This window comes from Mirounga leonina, unplaced genomic scaffold (genome assembly GCF_011800145.1).
Source record: "Mirounga leonina isolate KUSES-001 unplaced genomic scaffold, KU_Mleo_1.0 Mir_153, whole genome shotgun sequence".
NCBI classification, from domain to species: Eukaryota; Metazoa; Chordata; class Mammalia; order Carnivora; family Phocidae; genus Mirounga; species Mirounga leonina.
Window position 1 is genome coordinate 13,553,498 of NW_023270387.1, and position 24,942 is coordinate 13,578,439.

General features: G+C 53.2%; 1 protein-coding gene across 1 annotated transcript in view; it reads right to left on the bottom strand.

Moving 5' to 3' along the window:
* The window catches only part of DSCAML1 (DS cell adhesion molecule like 1), a 321,326-nt gene that overhangs the window by 5,859 nt on the left and 290,525 nt on the right, over positions 1-24,942 (bottom strand). The window contains exons 16-25 of the mRNA XM_035008726.1: positions 23,895-24,041; positions 21,574-21,729; positions 14,480-14,619; positions 8,592-8,745; positions 5,366-5,483; positions 4,841-5,004; positions 4,505-4,603; positions 3,627-3,815; positions 2,919-3,206; positions 1,237-1,392 (exon numbers count right to left, since the gene is read on the bottom strand). Of these exons, the coding sequence (XP_034864617.1) occupies positions 1,237-1,392; positions 2,919-3,206; positions 3,627-3,815; positions 4,505-4,603; positions 4,841-5,004; positions 5,366-5,483; positions 8,592-8,745; positions 14,480-14,619; positions 21,574-21,729; positions 23,895-24,041 (1,611 nt within the window). The remainder of the gene's footprint in view (positions 1-1,236; positions 1,393-2,918; positions 3,207-3,626; positions 3,816-4,504; positions 4,604-4,840; positions 5,005-5,365; positions 5,484-8,591; positions 8,746-14,479; positions 14,620-21,573; positions 21,730-23,894; positions 24,042-24,942) is intronic.

A 24,942-nucleotide genomic window follows, 5' to 3' on the forward strand; every position in this document is an offset into this window, starting at 1 on the left:
CATCCATCCATCCATCCATCCATCCATCCATCCATCCATCCATCCATCCATCCAATTATTGATTCATCTATTCAACCATTCATTCAACCACCTGTCCATATGTCCATAAAACCACACAACCATGTCCATCTTATTATCCATCCATCCATCCATCCCTCCATCCATCCATCCATCCAAGCATCCATTCAACTATCCACCCATCTACCCATTCATACAATCATCTATTATCCATTCATTCAAATATGCATGCATCCATCCACCTACCCATTGATCCAACCATTAATCCATTCAAACATCAATCCATCCATCCACCACTCCTCCATCTATCTATCCATCCAACCACCTATCCATCCAACCTTTCATTTAACCATCCATCCATCCATCCGTCTTTCTATACATCTTTTCATCCAACCGTACCATTAATCATCCAACCACCCATCCAATCATCCATCCACCCATCCACCCAACTCCTAAACACCCTAGGCAGTGTTAGTAATTTCCTATTCTGTGCTACTATTGTTCCCTGACTCCTCACATTTAACTGTGAATTCTATGAGGACTAGACTATGTTCCATAAGACTATGGACTGTTCCTTCTTCGTTCATCTTTCTATCTCCAATGTCTGGCAGTATCTACATACAGCAGATATTCAGTAAATGTTTTCCACATGAGTGAATGAACATCTGTTAAGTAACTACTAGGTGCCAGACACTGTACCAGTCCCTGGGAAAATCAAGGTAAAGCAGACCCATTCATGCCAGTCTATGGTATCATAGATTGGAACAAGGATGATATTCAAAATATTTAACATCAGACATGTCATAGAAGCCACACGGTCAAAACTGAGCAAGGTCTTAGCAACCACTTGTAGGTCTATGCTTTAGTGGCCAGATTCTAGAAGAATCTCAGGGACCCTGTGAGAGAGAAGGAGCATCCAGGGTGGAAGGGAGCAACATCTACTTATCAACTAACATGGGAATGTTTAACTATTTTAACCAGTATGGCTTTACCAGGGTATACCTCTAAAATTCAGCCCTGGTTAGGTCAGGCGTCTTGGGGGCACAGAGGAAGAAGCAGTATGAGCTAAAGTTTCAGAAGGCTGGAGTAGCAGCTCTCCCTTCAATGGGACACAGGCACTTTCTCTTGTCCAGATGGTGCCCATGAGCCAATGAAAGGTGGCCCACGTGGCTGAGGGTCAACACTCCCTCCTGGGAAGCCCGTAGGAAACTCGCCTACCTCGGAGACGCTTCAGCCGCTTCTCCTTCCTCTTCTTGCGAACGATGAAGAGCAGTGCCACCCCCAGAGTGGCCAGGATGACCGGGCAGCCGATGGTGAACAGCTTCTTCACATCATCCCCCTCCCCTTGAGCAGACTTGATGGGAGGGATGGTACCTGGTGGGGTGAAGAAGGGAGTCAGATGTCCCTTATGAGTAGGGTCTGGGCAGAGTCCCCTGGATGGGGTAGCCTTTGAACCTCTCTTGCTGCCCTTGCTCTCATTCTGACTTCCACTTCCTGGCACAGAGCCCCAACCCTCTCCCTCTACTCCTCCAAATTCTGGTCACATCAGGACAGCCATGAAGAGTCGTGCAGTTTTTACACTGCATTATGATACTGATGACTTCGCGAGCCTATTTTAGAATTATCCTGAAGTCTCTCAGAGATAGTCTCCTGCCTGTTGGAGTTCAGTGTTCATTTCTAGAGAGTGGACCAATGAGCTTAGATTCCGCCATCCAGCTTGTAAAGTGGGAGGGGTAGTGAGAATCATAGCGAGAAGTCAGAGCAGTGGCATCCCGGGGTCTCGTCCCCACATGGGGACAAAGCCACTCCACGCCCTGCATTTTCTCCCTGCTCCCTCGCCCATGGGTGAGATCCGCTAACCTTGGGTGCCTGCACGGAGGCAGTAAATTCTGCTGACATAGCCCTCTGCAAAGCCCGATCTGTGCCTGTTTCAAAGCCTCGCAGAAAAGCCATCTCCTTCATGAAGCCTTCCTTGTTTGAGGCCAACTCCATCTGATACCACTTTTATTCTGTTTCCTTAACACATAGGTAGACTGACTTTACCTTGTGACAACTGGTCTCTATGAATTCAGCCTTCAATATGCCTTCGGTGTGTGTGTACACACGTGCGTGTGTGTATGTGAGTGTGTGCATGTGTATGAAGTGCCCCGTGTGGCAGACACCAGTGAGTGCTCACCAAGAATCCGTGTGTTCATCTACCCCTCCCAGACTTCCTGGCAATTAGATTAGAGCCACGGAACTAGTTCTGGACAACAGAATGGGGAGAGAAGTGATGAGCCTCACCTCCTGGCCCAGGCAGTTAAGACTGGGGTGACTTTTCTATCTCTCTCTTCTTGGCGACCTTGGAGGCTACACATTCAAGATGGCAGAGTTAAAAAATGGTGAGCAGCCAACCCTCACAAGATGTCATGAGAGCAAGAAGCAAATCTTTATTGGGTTAAGCGCTACAGCGTTCAGGGTTTATCTATTCCTGTAGCCCAGGCTATCCCAGCCTGGCTAATGGACCTTTTTAGCAGAGGGGCCTCGGGGGGCGGGGCCTCGGGGGCGACGCGTCCTCTGGGGGCGGGGCCTCAGGGGGCGGGGCCTCAGCTCTCGCTCTGCCTTACAGTCTCGTATCTCTGAAGCAGCCGAGAGCAAGGATTGCACCTTCAAAAGACCCTCTAACTTAGTGCGAGGGGTTTGCTTGGCTATCAGTCCGTATGGGCCACTGGTGCACCTGCCCATCTGCCTGCCCCCTACCGCTCTGCTGCTCCCTTTGCTTGCTCCTTCCCTGTCTCCAGCCTTTTCCTCCATGGTAGTCCTGTCTGTTTTTCGATTTGTCTGTCTTCTCTTTATGCGTCCGCCTCTCTGCCAGCTTCCCTGGGGACACCCCTCCCGCCCTCCTGCCCTCTCCGACTCACTGCCGTCATAGTCCAGGGTGGCGAACTGCGCAGTCTCGTTGCCGCAGCCAGCGCTGTTGCAAGCCCGCATGCGCAGCTCGTACCACGTGGCCTCGCGCAGCTCGGTCAGAAACACCTCCCCGGAGCTGTTGGCCCGCAGCCCCTGCCAGGCCCAGGTGCCCTTGGGCCGGTACTCCAGCACGATGGCTGTGATCGGGCAGCCCCCGTTGTTCCAGCCCTGCAGGTTAAGCCGAGCATGCGTGGAGTTGATGTGCGTGAACAGGTGCTGGTCTTTGCTGAAGGAGGGCTCTGGGGGGCCACAGGGAGAGAGCGAGGTTAGAGACTGCGAGGAGGAGGGTTCATTCCTCTGCGCTGGGGAGTCCCCTGGGCCAGGCCGGGCTGCAGTGGCTCCGGGAAGCCGCGGTGGGCACGGATGGGAGTAGGGATGCCCCAGGGGACAGAGGAGGAGGGAGAAGAGGGAAGGACGTGGAGAGAAGGCCTCAGCAGGGCAAGAGATAAGGGAAGAAGGAAGAGGCTGCCATCATCTGCTACCCGGGAGGTGGGGCCTGTTTCTCCTACTGTGATTGGTCAGCGTGCTATCTATAGTGATGGGAAGTAGGCTCTCCCTTCAGTCCCCGCTCCCCTGCGCCCTCCTTCCCCAGCCCAGCCACCTTCCATCCCCATATCCTGGGCCCATCTCTCCCGAACTGGGTCATCGTCAGGCCTCACCCCGCCCGTGGGTCTTGGCCTCGATGATCTCGCTGATGCGCCCGGAGCCCACGCTGTTCTTGGCTGCCAGTTTCACCTTGTACCACGTGCCACACTTGAGGCTGTCCAGCTTGAAGGACCGCTCGCCTGAGCTGATGAACACGTCCTTCCATTCCTCGCTGTTGTCTACCGAGTACTGCAGCACGAAGCCTGCCCGGGAGGTTTGCCTGGCTCAGGGCGGGCAGGGCAGGCAGGGCGGGGCCTGGGACACCCCAACAGGTGGCGTGGCGCTGGGGTCCCCGCAGGGGCAGAGTGGGGCCTTTGGTGGTGGGGGGTGGGGCAGAGGCAGATCGGACACAAAGCTGCAAGGAGTTTTCCTGCTCTCTCTTTAGCAGCCAAGGTGGAGAGGGGAGCGGAAAACAGAGCCTTGAGGCTTAAAAGGGATAGTATTTAGAGCCTGCTACTCCCAGTGCGGTCCCTGACAGTAGGATTACATCACCTGGGAGCTTGTCAGATCCCACCCCAGACCTCAGGAATCAGAATCTGCCTTCTTTAAGATCCCCTGCTGATTCATGTGCATATTCATGATTGAGAAGAACTATCTAGTACATTTGTCTACTGTTACAAATTTGGAAACTGAGGCCGAGAGAAGAAAACAGATTTCTTCAGGTTTGCGTAGCTCACCAGCCGCAACTGGGGTGGGCCTTCTAAAACCCAGATACTGAGGCTGGTAACTGTCTGTGGCACTTGGGTAACTTCCTTGTGGTCCGAATTGCCCCTCACTCATCACTTCTGGGGCACTATGGGGACAGGTGGTGGGAGTGGGTAAGGCCCTTGCCCGGCTACTGGGTCCAGAATTTCTTCCCCTCTTTCCCCCTCCTCATCCAGACCCCTCTCACCTCGGATGGAGCTGCCCCCATTGTCACCTGGAATCCAGGTCAGGGTGATGGACGAAGCGGAGGTTTTAGAGACAGTGAGGCGGGGCTGGTCCGGGGGAACTGTGAGGGGAAAGCCACCAGGCCTCACCACAAAGGGTTAACACCCGATAATGGGAGCATGGGCTATCCCAGCTGCAGCTGAGGGCCCAGGCCTGGCCTTCCCCGCCCTCTTGGTGCTTCCCCAGCTCCTGCTCATTCTCCCCATCCCTCCTGCCTCCTCGTCCACGTGGCACCTCTGTTCCACAAAGGGTCTGTCCCCCAGGTGGCTGGGGAGGCCCCTGGCTTCTGGGGCCTTACCTTGCACCAGAAGGTTGACGATGATGGTGTCAAAGCCCCCAGTGTTGGTGGCCGTGCAGGTGTAGTAGCCCGAGTCCTCAGCCTTCACAGCACGCAGCAGCAGCGTGCCATTGGTATGGATGAGCCGGTGCCCATCCATGGACACGGGGATGGCTGAGTCTTCACTGCAGGGGTTGGGGGCAGAGACAGGTTATGGTAAGCACCTGGGGGCTCCCCCAGGACTGCAGGCAAACAGGGCTGGGAGTAGGAGGAGGCTGGCTAGGGGGCCTGGGACTACTGGGGTTTTACCTAGCACTTCCTGGGGGATGTCGGTCCCCCTGGCCTCTTCAAGCACCCAGGGAAGGGAGATCTTTGGCAGCAAACAGAGGGGAGCCAGGGAGGCCAGGCCTGCATGGGAGAGCAGGAGCCATGTGCCCGGCAGGGCTTCTGGTCAGCTGGAAGGGAGGGGCGCCTGATTCTTTTCTTCATGGCTCTTCTACTACACCCATCTTTGGGGTCCCCATCCCTCTGGGGTCCCTCGCACACCTGTCCTTGGTCCACTTCACAGCAGGGGCTGGATCTCCCACCGAATTGCAAGGCAGTCGGACATCTTTCATCCAGGGGGTTGTCACGGTGCCTCCAAATGAGATGATCTTTGCTGGGGCTGCAGGGAAGAGAGCATGAGGGCCACCCCACCTCTACCCTCAACACTGTACTGGCCTGCCTTTCCTGGGGCTCTCCAAGTTTACAATTCAAGTCCCCCATCTCCTCCCTGACCTCCACCTTGGACTTGGGGCAGGGGTGGGTGCAGACACTTTCAGATGGGAGACACTGATTCAACAAACATTGAGCAAATACCTGTTGTGGAACAGGTATCAGAGGAAGCTCTGAGGATTCACAAAATGAACAAGATCTGTTCCCTGTCCTCAAGTTGCTCATCATCCAAAAGGGAGACAGATACTTAAAAAGTATCATGACAGGTGAAAATAGTATGGTAGGGGTAGGTACACGTCACCGTGGGAGCACAGAGAAGGGGGAATGACTCTGCCTGTTCAGTGGTGGTGGAGGTGATGGCAGGGGAGGCTTCTGGAATTAGAAGCTTTGACTTGAATCTTTTTTTTAAAGTAGACTCCACACCCAGCATGGGGCACAATGTGGGCCTTGAGCTCACGACCAACCCTGAGATCAAGACCCGAGCTGAAATCAAGAGTCGGATGCTCAACCGACTGAGCCACCTAGGTGCCCCTGAATCTTGAAGGCTAAAAAGGAATTCACTATGCAGGGAAGGAAAGGCATAGCGGGAAGAGGTGACAGCACTGAATAGAGGCCTGGAGGCCTGAAGCACATGGGAAGTGTGATGGTCTGCAAATGCTCTGGGGCAACCAAAGCCCAGGGTGAATGAAGGGGGACGGGTGGTGAGCAAGAGCAGAAGCATGGAGGGCTCCGTTGGCAGAACAAGGAGGATGGACTTCCCCTTGAGGTCACGAGGAGCCACTGGAGGCTTACAAGTAGTGATACGTTCAAAGCAGAGTTGTGGATAAAGCCCTGGCAGCCGGCAGAGGATGGTTTGCTGGAGGACCCACAGATCAGCAGCAAGATGGCAGCCAGAGAACAGGCCGGAAGTGACATACGGCAGTGGGGAGGCGGTTGGGGGCTCAGGGAGGAACCGCCAGGACTTGGGGTCTGACTGGCTTTGAGGAAGAGATAGAGGGGGTGTGAGGATGACTGCATAATGCTGGCTGGGTGGTGGTGCCCTCACAGAGACAAGACACACAGGAGGAGCGGGGGAGGGGGGAAGGAAGAAGGGCAGGAGGGGGAGGAGCGGGGTAGGCAGGAGACACCGGAATACTTAGCCTCACACTGACCCTGAGCTCACCCACATGGGGTAGCTAGAAAGCAGTCAGAAATACATGTTCTGGAGCATGAGAGAAGTGGCTGGGCCGCAGATGCTGACGTGGGAGCCAGCCGCCCAGTGACTGAGGTCGCCGGGAGCAGGAATGTAGATGGACAGAGAGGTGGCAGCACAGACAGGCACGGTGGAGACAGGAACGTCCCCAGGGGTGATGGGAGCCACTCAGAGCACCGGGGTGCACAAGCCTCACCGTGAAAAGCAAGGCAGGCAAAGATGTCCAGGGTACTTTGGGAAGGTGACCCTCCCAGGTACCTCACAGATCTCTGGGCTGAGTTACAGGTGTTCAGTCCACCAAGCGACCAAGCACTCAAGAGTTCCAGACCTGGTCCCTCCATGTGGCTGGGGTTAGTTCCCTGAATCTCTTGGTGTCTCGGGGTGTGTGCGTGCGTGAGTGCGTGTGTTTGTGTCTGTGTGTGTGTGTGAGTGGGGTGGGGGGGAGGGAACAGCAGTGCTCCCCCCACCCCCGGGCTACAGTAAGGACAGAAGAAGCAGCTGTGGAGACGTGCTGCGGGAGGTACAAAGCCCTCTGGGGACGTGTCCTGTGGACCGCCCACAGGGGAAGGGGCCAGCCTTCTGCCAGGACACCCAGGCCCTCCCACGCTGTCTCTGGGCCAGCGCCAGCTACCCTGGGCGCATGGTAGGTTCTAGGCCCCTTCTCTCTGGAAAGGAAGGGCCCAGGAGAAGGGGTTGGTGGCACCTGGGGGAGGAGGGATTGGGGATGTTAGAAATGCTGAAGGGTGGCGGGAAGAGCCTGACTTGGGGCCAGAAGAGCTCACACATCACTCCCCATGCTGTTTGCGGGCCGTGCCGACCCCGCCTGGGTGCATAACTGGAAAATGGAGTAACACGGGCAGGGCAGGGGAGCCCCGCTGCAGGCCCTCCATCGAGCGCTAGCGGACTCTGAGCCTGTGGCAGGGAGGGCTGATGCCTCTTGTGTGCCCAGCAAAGGAAGCTTGACACACCAAGAAGGTGGCTGGGCTGAGGCAGCCTCAGCCTGGTCCTTGGGCCCCAGGGCTCAAGAGTCAGGTGGCTGTGGGAGGAGGCAGGCCTGGGAAGGAGGGGGCCTTTCCGTGGAGGCTGGGAGTCCAGGTAGAGGACACGGAGCTCCCGGCTGGTGGCGGCGAGCTGCCATGCCCTGTGGTTGGCCCCGTGGTTGGCGCAGAGGGCAGACGAGGAGCTGTGCACGGCTGCCTCTTAGGTGTGGGGTCGGGGCCTGAGCACTGTCATTCCCTGTAAAGTGGGGGTGTGTATGCCCCCGTGGCACCCCTCTGCTCAGGCCAGGGATTCGGTGGGGCATTCCCTAAGAACACACACACTCTTTTCAACCCGTGTGCAGCATCTAGCCCAGAGCCTCCTCCTAGCTGCGCCCTCTGTCAATGTCTGTTGATCGAATGAATCAGCAGTCAGGGGCACCACCTCTGCCCGAGGTGTCCAGCCTTTGAAACGGGGCAGTGGGGGAGATCCCTTTGTGGCTCTCTGCTCCGTGTAAGCAGTGTCCCCCGCCGCCACCCCCTCTGGAGATGCTGAGCCTTGGGACAAAGGCTCTGCTGTGGGCTGGGAGTGGGGCTAATGCCCCTTTGTTCAACCTCGGAGTGGAGTTTGGCATGGGGGACCGGGGCGCTGCTCCGTGCCCTCCGCCTCTGGGTAACTGTGCTGCCTGGAGCCTGTTGTGAGGCTTTCTGGGAGTCAGGGGGCAGCAGAGGCCCAGTCTTGGCGGATACAGGAGGGAGGCAGGTGGCCAGCCAGCTCCTCACAGCCAGGTCACGGAGAGGGTGGAGGGAGACAGCCCCTCCTCGGGGAGAACCAGCATTCTAGAAGGCGGCTTCTGGCGGCTTCTCCCGCTCGGCCCGGGCTGCTTACCCTTGCCTGCGGGCTCAATGGTGACCTTCTCGCTGCTGTTGCCCCGGCCAGCAGAGGTGACAGCAGCCACCCACAGCAAATACTGCTGCCCACGGTTCAGGTGGGCGATCCGGTAGAAGAGCTGCTCCGGACTCGTCTCGTACTCGCTGGGAGCCTGCCGGACAGAGGCAAAGGAGTGCTAAGAACCCAGCTTCTGGGCCTCCAGCCTCCAACGCCAGCCTTCCTCGGGGACCTGGGCTCAGAGGAGCGGGTAGCCCAGTCGGTGGAGGGGGGGGGGTCAGGGGGGATGGGAAGAGAAGGTCGGATCCTGCCTCATTTGCCCTTTCTGGTTTAGGAGCAACAGTGAGCAGACTTTGTACCGGGCTTGGCTCCGGGGGCTCATGGGCCTGCTCTGGGGTGTTGCTGGGTCAGCCTCAGTTTACCTCTTCGACTGATCCAGACGCTGGCAATTGCGGCTCCAGGCCAGGGAGTGTGAGTGTGTCGGGTGAGTGATGGAGGGAGTCAGGAGAAGGGAGAACGGAGGAAGGAGGGTCCCAGGAAGACCCCGAGGAAAGGGAGTCTCTGGGGAGAAGCTAAATTACCGCATTTGCCTTATTAGGGTTGTAGACAGTCTCCCCCAGCCTGTATCAGCCCCGCTGTCTAATTACCACTCCTTCATTCTGTGGGAGCAAACCGTCTGGGGGAGGGGGGGGTGGAGAGGGAGCTCTGAGAGCTTCCCTGGGCAACACTTTATTAATGATTATTAGTGGTATAGATCACCTTATATATTTGTAGGTTATATAAATCTGTAAGTTTTTTTTTAACCAAATGACAGTTTTGACAAGTTGCCAACAAAACAATATCGGATCCCAGTGGTTTTACCAGTTGCTTTGATGAAAAGATTATGTTGCCTTGGAAACCAGAGGCTCAGATATTGAAATGAATTTGAGAAGGAGCTTTTGATAAGCGCTAGTTTGCAGACCTCCTGTCAGCCCCTTCCCTGGTCCAGGTGGGATGGAGCGGACTTTCATTTTATTTTATTTTTTGGTCAGCCGCGGGGAAGGGAAAGGAGGACAGCACTAGGGCCTCTTTGAAATCAGGGCAGAAGTCTAGGGAGGGGAGCAGCCCCCTGGAACAGATGGGGGGCCCTGAGGCCAGAGGGAGTTAATAATTAGTTATCTCTGCAGTCAAGGATCTTGCACACACATGCTCACGTGCACACTCACATGCACATGGACGTGGAGACGCATTCATGCACATGCTGAGGGACAGACTTGCAGACAGATACAGGGTCACAGAGGGCCATTCTCTGTGCCCCGTGGGAGGGCTGAGGGGCCCAATGACTTCTCACAGGAGAAAACATCCTTTCTGGCCCCAGGCTGTCTGTAGGCAAATGTTAGGGAGGAGACACGGGCATCCCTTCAATACACACAGAGCTCCCTGGCCAACTCCTCCTCCTGCCTCCCTCATGGAGACTTGGCCTTGACCCCAGAAGGTCCCTGCTGCGGACAGGTGCAGAACCCCCCTGAGCCCTGTCGTTGGGAGGTCTTTTCAGACCCCAGCACCCAGGACACTGTGTGTATCTGTAGTTCCTACAGGTGCATGAGGTAGGTGGGTATAGGGGCCTCAACACCCACTTGCCCCTTCTTACTAAGTGCCTGTCCCATAGGTCACACACCTTTCTTTCTCAAGGATCCTGGGACCTCAGTTTTCTTTCCTGTGAACTAAGAAAGCAACACAGCTCTGCCTACCCTGTGTGGTTACAGAGAGGCACAAAGGAGGCAAGGGGTGGGTGAGTCCTTTGTAAACTGGGGCATGTTCATCTCCTGGCTCTTTTGTCTGTGAGGATTGAGGTGTGTATGTGCATGCGAGGAGAAGAGCTGAGTGGACCTGCTTGTGTGTCAGTGTGTATCCGAGTGGACATTTGTGTCTGCACAGGGCAGGAGAGGCTCGGCTTCCCACCGAAGGTGTTAGCATCACATCCAGATCCCGAGGTTTTCCCTTTAACCTGGACTCCCCAAGAATCTCCTGAAATCATTTTTAAAAACACATAACCATACTCCCAAATAAAGTCCCTGTGGATCAAAGGTTAAAAAGGAAAAGGCAAAACTATGACAATAGAAATGTGATTAGAAAGACATTGCTAATCATAAAAATGAAGGCAAAAATCATGAATAGAAATGATTCATAAATTTGAATTCTATAAAAACAAAACCTATGGCACACCAAAAATAGTACCAAAAGGCAAGCAGTGAACTAGCAAATAACTGCAACCAATATGATTAAAAAATGGTTATTCTCCTTATATGTAAAGAGCACAGACAGACCTGTAAGAAAAAACCATGAACAACCCAAATGAAAAATGGATGAAGGATATGAATTGACAATTACCCAAAGATGAAAAAAAAAAAAAAAAAACCCCAGCCAATATACATATAACAATAATCAACCTAATTAGTAATCAAAGGAATATACCTAAAATAGGACACCTTTATTCAAATCCAACTGGCAAAAATGAAACATGTATAATACCTTGGATTAGCATGGGCATGTGAAACAAGAATATACTTATAATGCTGCTGGAAGCATAACTGGGTTCCAGCTTTCTGAGGGATAATTTACAAACATGTATGCGTATCTTAAGAATACCCATACTCTTTGTGCCTCAGGAATTCCTATGGAAATTTACCCTAAGAAAATAATAAAACATGGGCATAAAGACTTTTATGAGGAATGTTCAGTGAAGGATTATTTATAATGTTGAACCCTTGAAAATAGATTAAATATAGAATGAGGGTACTGGTTAAATGGATTATATACATACAGGCATTCACCATCATGTTTGAAAAGAGTATTTGATGGGGTGGGGAAGTGCCTACATATATTACTTGAAAAACACAGATTATATGACATTATGTGAAATTTCATTTTCATTTTATTAACGCCCCCCCATAATATATGTACAGATCAAAGACTGGCAGGCTATATACCAAAACATTGCCAGTGTTTATCTCTAGGGAATGAGTACAAGTAATTTTTGCTTTCTTCTCTATTCCTTTATATTTTATGGAATTTCTGAGAATAAAGTGGCAATATTTTGATAATCTGAGAAAAACAACAAATGTATGGCAATGTTTGGTAAAATTTCTGAAGGGACTCAATGCAGCTCTGGCAGCCCCCGGGGCATCACTCCTGGGAGCCTACACCAGATGCAGTTTCCTTCTAGCCTGAGGATTCTACACATGCATGTTCATACACTCAAGTACGTATGCACACATTAAGACCCATGTGCCTTGCCTCTGACCTCATACTCAAATCCACGGTTTTGTACCGTCATATCTGTGCATGTGTCCTCACCCCCAGCACTCACTCCTAGAGCTCTTCCGTAAGTGAATTTGTAATGCAGTTGTTTGGAATTTGGAATATATTTGTGCAAAGCGATAGTATCACACAATCGCATGTGGTGGTCAGCTCCCTGGGTCCCTCACTGAGGCAGTCCCTACCCCACAAGGTGGCTGGCCCCTGGTGGGACACTGTCCCATGGGGACTCTCCCCAGGAGAGAGGACATGGCCCGGGGTCTCCAGCAGGGGCTGGGCACCAGGAGCTCTGTTCTGGGGCCTGGGAGAGAGGTCCCCAGCCAGCTGACTGGGGGCTCCTAAGCCTGAGTTAATGAGGATGCAGCGCTCCTTTGAAAGGCTTCATTGGCAGAGGAGGAGATGACTGCACAAAGCCAAGCTCGGGAATGAGTACCCTCTCCCATCAATTTACCAAGGGAAACTTGCCCAGTGTCTAAGGCTTTACAATTGCCAGGCTGCTGGTAATTCATTCATCAAACATGTATTTAGTGACAGTGATGTTTCAGGCACAGTGTCGGGCAGCTGGGGACCCAGAGATGAAAAGATGCTGCCCCTGTCCTCGAGGGGCCCTACGGACCAGTGCAGGAGACAGAGAAGTGAATAGCTAGTTGCCATCTGATGCAGTCAGCGTATGACAGAGGATGAAGGGCATGCCACGGCAGGGGTCAGCCTAGGCGGAGGTGTGAGCTGTGAAAAGGCACAGCAGGTGTCCAGAATGGTGGGGAACTTAGAGTGCACGTGTGTGTGTGCACATGCGCAGGATCGGGGGACAGGGGAAAAGGGCAGACAGCATGGCTAAAACGCTGATTGGAAAACTGGCACAACCACCCAACGATGGCAGCGCATTCTCCTGGGCAGACCCCATGGCTCGGTGGTTCCTCTCGTGGGTACACACTCAACAGGCACGCATGCACGCGAGCACCAGGAGACACGTGCGAAGACGCACGCAGCAGCACCGTATGTAACAGCTCCAAGCTGAAATCCACCCAAATGCCTATCCATGGGCAACAAACTGGATAAAACAATTCTATATACACACGCGGCTGAAACCCGTACAGAAATGACAGTGAATGATCTATAACCACGCACAACAGTATGGATGAAATCCACAAATTCAAAACAATGTTGAGTAAGAGAAGCCAGATAAACGGTACGACTTCGCTTATATAACCTGTGAAAAGAGGCGACACTACTCTGAAGTCAGGATGGTTGTCATCCTGGCTGGGGAGGGGTAGGGTGGTGACCGGAAGAAGCACGAGGAGGTCCTCTGGGGGGTTGTAATGTTGTGTTCCCTGCCCTGGGTCTGCTTGCCCCGGGTGCTGTGAAAATTCACGGAGCTGTATGCTCACTTCTCTGCATAGTGTCTGTGAGGATGGAGGGGAGGACACAGAGTCCCTGAAAAGATATTTCTGGGCTTTCCCTCTGGTGATAGAACTCTGGCCTCCCTGGCGCGGTGCTGGGCCACCTACGGCTCAGAGGGTAATTCAGAAAGACCACAGGAAAGCCGAGTGGAGGAGGACATGGCACAGTTACCGAGCAATTTCAGGGCAGCGTTCCTGGCCGCCAGGAGCTCATCTGCGGATGCTCGGGCTGCCGCCCATCACGAGCTACTTGTGGAGGGGGAAGCTGGCCTCCTCCTGCTCCTTGCTCCCCGCCTGAGATGTCCTGAGCACATCTCTGGGATAGTACTCCCAGGCCCCCCGCCGGGTGTGCCCTTCCACCTCCCCACTGGACTGGACACCCCCCTGAGGACAGGTGCACCTGCTCGCGTAGCTAGCACAGACGTGCTCCAGGGTAGTCACCCAGCAGAACTCGGTGGTTGAGTGGCTGGAGATCAGGAAAGGCAGAGGGAAGGATGCAGACTGTGGGACATGGGTGCATAGACTGCACCCACCCTCATCCTCCCTTCCCTCTCCGTGGGGCCCCTCTGAGCACCCAGTGGAGGGGCAGGGGCCAGCTGCCTGCACTGAACTCCCAGGTTTGGGCAGATATTGCAGTCTGAGTCTTCTCCCCAACAGTGAGGCCCAGCTCTGGCCCAGAGAGAGAGATGCTCTTGCCTCCCCTCAGCTGTCTGCCATCTTTTCTCCTCCCTTTAGCAGGCTCCATGCTGAGGAGGCCACTCAGGGCAGAGCTCCAGCAGCCGTCCAAGCCCAGACCATTCATGCTGGAGAGTGGTTCATGTCCAGAGGCCATGGACCAGGCAGGCCCCAGTCAACAGCTCTGGGGCCCGCTAGGAGCTTCCTTGGTCAGCCAGACCAGAAGAGTCGAGGCCTTGGTCTCCCTTTCACATCTGTTTAGTTGTGACCTCTGACTCAAAGAAGCCTCCAGGGCTTGTAACAACCTTGCAGCCCCTGGAACAGAGGACTGACCCGAGATGGACACTGGGTAAGGCTTCAGCTACTCTTGGGTGACCAGTGTCCATTTTGATCCATCAATTCAGGTAGAAACACAGATGTAAGTAGCCCGCGGGTTTGGCCTGGATGCCCACTGATCTTCAGAGAACTTTTCCCTTTCTCCTGTCCCCCTCCTCATTCAACCCTGGGCCTACTTACCGGCTGGCCAGACCCAGGGCTGGAGCAGAAGATGGTGTACTTGCGGATCACCCCATTGGGCTTGGCTGGGGGGAGCCAAGACACGACCACACTGCTGGCGGAGGAAGGGACAGCTTTGATGCCAGCAGGGGGACCTGGAACTGAATAGGGAGAAGGCCAGGTCAGTTTAGAGAAAGGAGCTCCACCTTTGGGAAAGAATGCAGGGGGGGAGGGGGGGAAGAGAGGCGGATCAATCTTGGAGAGCTTCCTGGAGGAGGTATCCTTGAGCTATGGCTTAAAGGGGGAGGTTCCAGCAGGTGAGGAGAAAGGTGATCATTTGGGGCTTGTAACAAAATCTCTGAGATGGAAGCATTGGGAATGGTCAGCTTCAGAACTGTTTGGTCAGAACCAAGGACTTAGGATACTCCAGAGAGAAACAGAACCCATGTGGAATTCACCTTGATTTCTACAACCTTAATGTGCTTCCTGCCTCAATGCTCGACTGGTTGCTTGTATATGGGCCAGGCAAATATACTGGTCACTTTGCTCTTTGGCCTGTGAGCTCTTTGAGGCGGGGGGCTCCAGAGACTCACAGAGCGGGCCTCCTCCTAAGGGTCAGGAGCTGGTGGTCAGCCAACGGCCTGCTGGCTAGGTCCTTTCGGTTTGCAGGAGGGAAAGTCTATCTGAGAATTGGCTGGGAAATTCATCCTAAGGGGATCCCAATTCATATGGATTCTGCTCTCCCACTGCCCCCATCTCTCTCGGCCTGCCTGGCCCAGCTGGGACGCCGGGGCTCTGCTTGGGAGACTGGAAGCTTCCTGTTTTCAGGTCCCCTCATCTCTCCCTTGTATTGTCGTGTACTTGGCTTCCCTCCTGGGAGCTTTATGTTCCTTTGAGGACAGTCATGGCATCCTGCTCAACTTACTTTGCCTCCCGAGCCTCCGTTTCCACATCTATATGATGGACGTAATCACAACCACATTAATGGTTTGTAGTGACGGTTAGCACTAATTAACATAAAAGCACCTGGCACCTCCTGACCTATAGAAGACACTCAATAAATGGGGACGATGATCATTTTTTTGCATTCCCTCTCTCAACTCTTAGCTTCTACCTATCACAATTTTTTAAAAAAAATCTAGTAAGTGGTCAACAATTCTAGGCTACATAAAATAAGGATCCATCATCACCATCCATCCAGGGGCCCGAGCCCTCCCTCATGGATACAACCCCGCCATCCCACCCCTGCTAGTACTCTGCAGCTGTGGAGTGCAGGGGACCATGGGGGGACCACTGGGGCAGGTGTGCTAACTGTGGTGTTCAGATTTTTTCTGTCCTTGCATACTTTTTTTTCTCAGTTGCAGCTGAGAGGGGTATGTTGAAATCTCTCCCAGGATTGTGGGTTTGTCTATTTTTGCAGTCTTGAGGTGATGTTATTAGGTTCAACAAATTCGGAACTGTTTTATTTGGCTAGTAAATTGGGTCTTCTATCATAACAGTGTCCTTCTGTATGTCTAATGATGCTTTCTGCCTTAGAGCATACTGCATCTGATGCTGATATTCCAGTTTTCTCTCGGTTTTGCGTGGTATGTCTTTTATGTATTCCTTTCACATTGCACCTTTCCATACCTTTATGTTTTAGGTGTTTAGTATAAACAGCACATATTTGGGTTTTGTTTCACTGCTAGCTAGTCTGACAGTCTTTGTCTTTTCATTGAATAATTTAGTCAATTTATCCTTAATGCAATTACTTATGTATTTGAGCTTAAATACCTCACCTTACTAAATACTTTTTTTGTCCCACCTATCCTGTTTTTCTTTTTATTTCCTTTTGTGCCTTTTTTTGGATTGAGTATTTAAAAAAAAAAACTTTATTTCCCCTCTCTATTAGCTGGTTATTAGACAGCCTTTCACCACTTTTGGGGGTTATTCAATGTGAATCTTTAACTTACCAAAGTCTAACATCATTAATTGGTACTTTTTTTTTCTCTGACAATGCAAGGGACTTAGAACTTCCATTTACCCTCTCCCAATTTATATGCCATTGTTGTATATTTTAATTATGTATGTATTTTAGGCTCTCCCTGAGATAATATCACTATAATATCACATCATTTTATGCAGTCAATATTAATGGAGATTTACCCATATATTCCCCATTTAATTGCTCTTTCCTCCTTGCATCACTGAGCTCCTACCTGGGATCATTTTCCTTCTAGCTAAAGAATACCCTTTAATATTTCTCTAAAGCAGGCACATTGGTGGTAAAGTCTCTCAGTTCTTGTTTGTCTGAAAATATCTTTATTTCATTTTAATCTTGGAGAATATTTTGGCTTGGTATAAAATCATAGGTTGATAACTATTTCTCTTACATACTTTATACCACTGCATTGTTTTCTGGCTTCCATTGTTTGTTTGTTTTCATTGTTTCTGACAAATTAGCCACTGATCTAATTGTTGGTCCCATGAAAGTAACTGGTCTTTTTCCTTCTGGTTGCTTTTAAGAATTTTCTTCTGTGTTTCCTGTTTAGTGGCTTTATTTGGATGAGCCTAGGTGTGGACTTCCTTAAGTCATCACCTGCGGAGTTCGTAGAGCTTCTTGCTTTGGGGTTTGAGGTCTTTCCTCAGTTTTGAAAAGTTTTCAGGCATTTTATCTTCTGCCCCATTCTCTTTCTCCTCTTCTTTGAGACTTCTTCTCACATCCTCTATGTCCTTGATATTCAGAATGTGGTCCATTGGTCGGCAGCAGCGTCACCTGGGAGCATGTTAGAAATGCAAAATCTCAGGTTCCACCCTAGACCTACCAAATCAGAATCTGAATTTTAACATGACCCCCAAGTGATTTGTATGCACAGTCAAGTTTGAAAATCACTGTTCTATATCTGCTACTTGCTCTTTCATTTTCCATTCATTTTTCTTTCTGAGCTTCTTTTGGGTCTTCTCACCTAACTTCCAGTTCACTAGTTATCTCTTCAGCTGTATCTAATTGGTTATTAAATCTATCTCTTGAGTTCTTAACTTCAGGTAGTAATAGTTTTTGTTTCTAGATTTTCCATTTGATAGTCTCCAATTCTCTTAAAATTTCAATCTTTTTCAGAATAACTATTTGAATGTTCATATTTGATAAAACCTGTGTTTGGAATTCTTGTGGGTCTGTTTCTGTTTCTTTCTCTCTTTTTTTTTTTCCCTATTGGCTTTTGTTCACGGTGTTCCTCATTATTTTTTATTGTATGCCAGACACATCATTTGCAAACTTGTTTGTAGAAATAATTTGAGGCCTCAGATGATGTAATCTTCCTAAATGGAGAATTCATGTTTGCTTCTGGCAGGTATCTGCAATCTGGGGTGCTAGCAATCCGGGACTACCTCAATCTAACTTCTAGGACTGAGATGATTTGAAGCTGAGATGTCTACTTTGGGTGCACTTTTAATCCAACATGCTGCCCTCATGGTCTCAACTCAAAGTGAGGGGGATTCACCAGATAGACCCGCCCACCCCAGCAGGCCCTGGACTCCAATTCACGTCTTTCTAGTGCTTTTCAGATTCTCAGCCACTGCCTCCAGATTCGGCAAATGTCCCCCTGCCATGGGGAGAGCTGTTCCAAGTGCCAGGCTCACCTCCTGGGCCTCCACTCTCTCCTGGATCCTGGCCCAGTAATTCTGCACTCTCCTGCCAGCTCACCAATGCCTTCAAGCAAGTGTTTTAAATATTTTATCCAGATTTCCTAGTGTCCTCAGCAAGAAGGAGAGTGGGCTTGAATTATGTAGTCCATTACTGGAAGGGCAAGTCTTCTGATATGTTTCTCTAAGTTTGTGCCCACTCCTCCCTTCATCCTCACAGCTGCCACCCTAGCACATACCTTCCACTTCTCTGCCTGGATGCCCCACAGGTTCTAAGGGGCCTCTCTGACACTGGTCCTTAACCCCCCACAGCCCCTTCCTGCCATCTGTCCCCTCGCTTCTGTGAGGGTTGCCTTCCTAAAACCCAGGTCCAGTCCAGCCTCGCCCCTCAGTTAAATATCTTTAAGATGGCTTAAAATCCAACTCAACTTTCCCTGGGGAGGTGAGACGTCAGCAAGAGGCTTTGTTACTCAGGAACCAAGTCCAGCCAAGCCAGCCTGAGACCAAGTTAAGACTGGGGGATTTGGACTTCAGAAATGAGCTTGAATTTATTGAGTTTGTTTTCATTTTATCTTTTAATCTATTTTGGTTTTCTCTACATTTCCTGATCTTTTTTTTTTCCTTTGGAAGAATGCAAAATCCTGAGCTGGGGCAGGGGGTGAGGGGGCGGGTAGGGAGTCACAGTGTCTTCAGCTCTTCGTTCCAAGCTCCCACAGCCAAGCTGGGCTTGCAGTGTGGACCTGTCTGCTTCCCGAGCGAGCTGAGAAAGAATGGTAATGGGAGAACCTGGTGGAGGTAGGGCCAATGCTGGCGTGGCATCTGCTTGTCTGTCTGCCCATTTGCCTCTGTTCTTTCCTGTTCCTTGCAAACCGAGCCTCCCTCTTGCTCAGGGACCCATGCCCCTCTGTCCCTCAGAGAAAGCTGTCCCCATCACTGACAACCAGGGTGTTTACCACCCCTCAGGGAAGTCAGCCGCGATCATCCCATTCCCCTTTCAGTGACTGGCTTAGCAAAAGGCACGTTGCCCCAGGGTGGCCAATGGGAAATGAGGGTAAATCTGTTGAAGGGCTTCTGGGAAAGATGTTTTCCACTCCCAAGAGAGGCGTGCCCACAGGAAGAGAGCCCTTCTCTCACTCTGAACTCTGTCTTGTCTGGTGTGATGTCTAAAGCTGCGGTCATTTGGAGATCACGGGAGGGACACCTGACACGCTGAGGAGGGCAGAGCAGAAGGATGGGGCCCACTGGGTTAAGCAACCTTGGAGCTGCCCTCCTCAAGACTCCTTGGTATGTGTGATAATAAACACACTTACTAGTTAAATCTTTTTTTAGTTGTATTACTCACAACCAGAAGCTTCCTGTCTGCTATAGGGATGCAATGGAAAGTAGAGAAGATTTGGAGGCAAGAAGGCCTTGATTCGCCTCCTACAATGAGCTGCATGACCTTTAGCAAGTTGCTTTAGCTCACTAGGCCTCACTTTTCTCACCTCTAAAATGGACATGATAGGTACCTCACTGGGCTCTTGGAAAGGCTCGGTCATGCTTATGACTACACATACTATGTCTAGTGTGGCTGCAGTTCTGGAAGTGACCTCGTCTGACAGTGGCTTCCTTCTGGCCTGGGCCTCCCTTTTGGGGGGCACTGAGTCCCTCAGGGGTGCCTGGGTCCACGCAAAGTGGTCATTTCATGGCCAGCACCTTGGTAGCTAGTAGGACCCTGCCATTTGCTAGCACTGCACATTTTAGGAAGGATTTTACAATTAACTTGCTTCTTACAACAACTTGATGAGCCACTCTGTGCCCATTTTATCACGAGGAAACAGGCTCAGGAAGGTTAAGCGACTGGCCAATAACGGGCAGGGCTGGGCCACGCTCTTCTGCTGTGCCTACCAGCACCCCTTCGCTCCGCAGAGCCACCTGTGGGGCCCCATTCCCTGGCCGCGCGCATCCCTGTGCGTAGCTCTGGAGGCATCTCTAAAGTGAGAGGTGGAAAGCACCTTGCGGGGAGGGATGATGCTCTTGGACCTTCGGATTCTCTCGGATTCCCTCGTGGGGCCCCACCTTTGTCAAACACGTCGGGGAGCTTATCGCTCAGATCCTGCATCAGCACAGGATGCTAGGCGTCGGGGCAGGGTGGGGGAGCAGTGGTTCCCATCTAGAGGCTGGGGAGGTGCCTTGTGTGTGGTTTGGAAGCTCTGGAAGGGGCCAGGCTCTGAGCATGGTCGCGGCTTGGTCTGCACACGCATGAGCAGGTGGCTCTGCCCGGAGCTGTCCTAGGAAACCTTGATGGGGGGGATTAATGGCAGGAAAAGTAGGGCAGGCAGGTTGGTAAATATTTAATTGCTCGGAGCTTAAGGCGGGGAAGGGGGCCGATCAGTGGAAGGGCAGGGCTTAGGGAGAGTGGGGAGCTGGATTAAACCGGTCTGTTCCCTGGGCACTGGGTTGCTCTGGGAAACTCCCAGCCTGAGACCCTCCTCTCAGCAACTCTAACCCTCCAGCAGCTTCTGCCCAGTCGCACAGGAGGGACCCAGACCCTGGGAACTTGGAGAAAACCGAGGCAGCGAGGAGAGGAAGGCATGATGTTAGCTGCTGTTTTGGTGCCCAGGCTGCCAGCCACTCTTCTTCACATGAACCGACTCTTAAAAATAGAGCACCTGCCTCAGAAGGTGTAAGCATCAGCTAAGTGATGGTGTTGTGATGGGGTGAGGAAGAAAGTGGAGGCTGGAAGCAGGAGCCCAGAACTGCGCATGGTCACACACACCACCTCCTGGACGCAGGGGGTGCTTCATATGAACGAGGCCCCCTGGCGGTGTGCAGCGCTGCATCTCCCAACCTCTTCTCTGCTGGGTTGACTCAGCTCCCAACCTCCCCCACCTCCTTCCTCTGTCACCCCACCCTGGAGGTTTGGCTCCTTATCTCTGCTTTTCCTCCAGTTCTGCCCCAGGGGGAAGGGCTTTAAGATCAGAGCTCCGAATGGAGGCACAGCCCATTCTCTCCCCGAGAGCCTCCCCAGGAGTCCAGGGCCTGGCCCATTCTGGGGCCTCTGCAGGATGGCTGCCAAGTCCCTAACCCGAGCTGTGAGGCGTGATGCTCCTCGCCCCGTCCCTGCCAATCCCAACCATCTGTATCCAGAGGAAACCAGGCAGAAACTTGCAGGGGAATGGATGCCACAGAAAGGATGCTCTTGGGGTGGAGGTGGGAAGGGAGGCTTTATCTGGCCTCTGACCTAGTGCCGCAGGGGGAGCCGAGGGAGTGGGCTCCGTATGCTTATATGTTTATGCAGGAGTCCCAGAGCATCTCGCCCCTGCCTATGGTCAGCTGTGGTCTCCCCATGCGGGGTACCAGAGCGCCCCAAACCGCCCTACAATGACTCAAAGGGACAGGAGACAGGACGGTGCACTGCTGTCACCCTTCTCCTTGGGCAATGTCAGCAACAGGCCCTGGGGGAGCCTGGCAGGGGTGCCGAGGCCGGGCTGCGCGTGGCAGAGAGGACTCACCATCCTCCTTGGTCTGGATGTAGAGCACGCTGCTGCGCACGCCGTCCCCGGCTTGGGTGTAGGCCAGCACCTGCACGCTGTAGTTGGTGAACTTCTCCATACCTCGCAGCTCCACCCGCTCCCGTGTGGTGGTGATGTTCTGCATCTCGCCCCACTCTGCCAGAGACAAGCAGCCTCTGAGTGTCACCAGGTGGGCTGTGCCCGGTCCCCCTGCCGCTGTCCCCTCTGCCAGCCTGGGCGCCACTGGGCTCAAACCTCCACTCTGTGGTAGTGGCGACTAGGGGGGCCTGACCTCCGGGTTCATGGGGGCAGATCTGGGGCCCTGCTCCCGGGCCACATCTCCCCCCATGTGGCCCAACCAGGGTAAGCGGCCTATGCCCAGCCTTGGCCCCAGTGACCTTGCACCAAATTCAACTTAATACCCTCTCATTGGAATACTTCCATCTCTCCGAGCACATTTCCCCTCCTCCACCGAACCCCCTCTCCATGCGAGGGACCCCAAGCGTGCCTTACTCTCAGTACTGTAAGGGGCTAAGTCTCCTTCCCTTCTCCCCACCACTGAGGACACCCTCCCCAGGAAGAACCCATGCAGAGAATCTGGGACATGCTGGTAGAGGGGACAGCCTCCGCCAGAAAGGGCCAGGCCTTCCTCCGGCTCAGTGAGGACCCGTCATCTGGCTCCACCAAGGGACTTACTGTAGGCTGAAAAAGAGCTTAGGGAGGGGGTCCCCCGGGAAGGCCAGGGTCTTAGAAGGAGGAAAAGAGACAGGATCCTGAGCTGACAGCCGTCCAGTGGGACCACTGGGCTTTCAGAAAGACAGGCCTGGACACTGGCTGAGGACAGGCTTTGTGGAAGCCTACAGACCCATCCCAGCACCTCCCTGGGGCCCTGCTGTGGGCAGAGGGCCCGGCCACGGGAGGGCAGCGGTATGCTGGGGTCAGGGAGTGAGAACACCATGCCCAGCCAGAGGCAACCCCAGGTCAGTACAGGGAAGCCTCAGAAACCTGAGCAGCGGGACCTGCTTTTTTAGGAAATCAGACACCAGGTAGTCTTGTCCAGGACTGGAGCCAGAGAAAGACCCAAAAGCAGGTCAGTATGGCCAACAGGCCAGGTGCCTTTGGAGATGAGAGAGGCCAATACCTTCCTTACCTGAAGGGGCTGAGCTAGGAACACTGCGGGCTTAGAAAAGAGGAAGCAAGTTCTGGAAAACGAGGGACCACCCCTTATCTGACGCAGCACAAATAGGTGATGCTATCTCACAGCATATGAACTGGGGACACCTCCCGGGATCCCAGCCCTGAGCCCCAGGCCACCGTGCTTTTGGAGGAGACAGTGGCGGTGGTGGCAGGGAAAGGCACGTCCTGTTGGCAGTGCACCTGGGCACAGCACAATGTGGGGGGGGGGAAGGGGAGGGCAACTGTCTTGCAGAAATGACCATGAGCTGGAGCTCCGGATCCTCCAGGGGAGAAGGGAGGGCGAGGGGGCTGGTGGCAGAAAGCTCAGGATCCCGGGAGCTAAGCTCAATGTGGCCTGTTGTGGCCCCCCAGTAGGATATCTCCATGCTTTGGGATGCTGGGCCTCTGGCTTGTACAAGCGCAGACTTCCCCGGTCACCGCAAGGCTCCCGTGTGCCCCAGCAGGCAGGGGCTTGGTGTGTTTGTGGGGCTGCACACGGCGGTTTGGACCAGTGCATCCCAGGGCAAGGAAGGTACCCCTGGGGCTGGACCACTGTCTTGGGTTTTGTCCCTCTGCCATTCCTACCCCAGTTCCACTTCCTGCTCTTCTCCGGGTCCTCGGCAGCTCATCTGCACAGACTACTTGTCTCGCTGCCTGGCCAAGGGGCGCTGCACCCCCCTCCCCCCCAGCTTCTGGTAACCCTGCTTCCTCCTTTTGCCCCTTCTGGCCTCGGTGATGATGACTAGTCCCAGGTGCCCCACGCTCGCCCCAGACCCCTCTGAAAGAAGTGCCTTCGTGAAACTCTTCAATCGGCCCATCTGAGTGTGCCAACTGGTCCCTGCTGGGACCCTGCCTAAGATCCACACATTACATCAGAAAAGCACAGCCACCCCATCACACCTCCAGTCATTCCCAAACACACTGCCGTCTAGGAGCAGCTGGTGTCCCTCCCCCAGCACAGAGGTGACCATGTATTCTGCCACCCACACTGGCCCCGGCTCTGGCTGGGATAGCATGTGCAGAAGAGGGGGTTGGACCTCCACTTGACATCCCAGGGGAAGATGCTCAGCTCAGCGTGGACACAGACCCCCATGTAGCCTGCGCCTCTCCCCCCGAGACTAGGCCGTCACTCCTGGCAGACTCACCCCCATCCACATAGAGTGACCAGAAGATGACCCGATAGCCTTTGAGGACTCCATTGAGCGTGCTGCGTGGGGGCTCCGACCAGGAGATGACAGCCACATCGGAGGTGATGGACAGGGCCCGGACATTCTCGGGGGGCTGGCTGGGCACTGCAGGGGGCGGGACGAGAAGGGAAGGGCCCGGTCAGGGGGTACAGGCCGACATCTGTGGATGCTGAGGGCACAAGGTGATGAACTCCAGGCATGACCCCATGGGGATCCACCAGTGGGCACCACAGCCCAGGGAGTCCACCTACGCTGAAGGTTACAGAGCCTGGAAGGTCTCCAGGCCAGCCCTGGGTCTTATCTGATGGCTGCTGGCCCCTATGTGGCATCCGACCAGGTGGTCTGAGCCCAGCCTGGCTCTCGGGCCCCTTGTGTCCTTATGCCAAGCTGAAGGGAAGGAAAAGAAGGAAGTGGTCCCTTCACCTGGGTAAAGGGGAGAAGGGGTTTCATATACACCTTTAGGGTTTCTGGGACCATTACACCTTTGTCCCTGCGCATGAACACATCAAAATGCCTCAGAGGATGAGAAAACACTTCTGAGACCAACTTAGATGGCCCATCCTGCCTCCAACCCTCCCCACTGGAGAGCTACCATGGAACTAACCTAAGTCCTACACCCCAGGGTTGGCCCTGCGGCAGGTCACTCTTTCTGAGATGGCAGCCGGCAGGGCTGCCAGGCTCCAGGAGCCACCTTGGTTGGGGAGAGCTTTGGTGGCACTTCCTGCTGGCTTCCTAGGAGCTGGGGCCAAAGGGAAAGGCCATGTCTGCTTTGCTCTGAGAGGGAGAAAGGAGGCACAGGCTGGATGGAAGGTAATTAGATCCCATTGCCCCACAAGAGGCAACTCTAATTTTTATGAGCATTTAAACGATAATACATCATCCTAACAATCCTCTTTGAGAATGATTATTGTTTCATATTACTTAGGTGTAAAAATATAAGTACCATGTAATTAGGGACCCAGTGTAATAAACTAATACAGATCGCCCGTTCGAACAAAATGAAGGT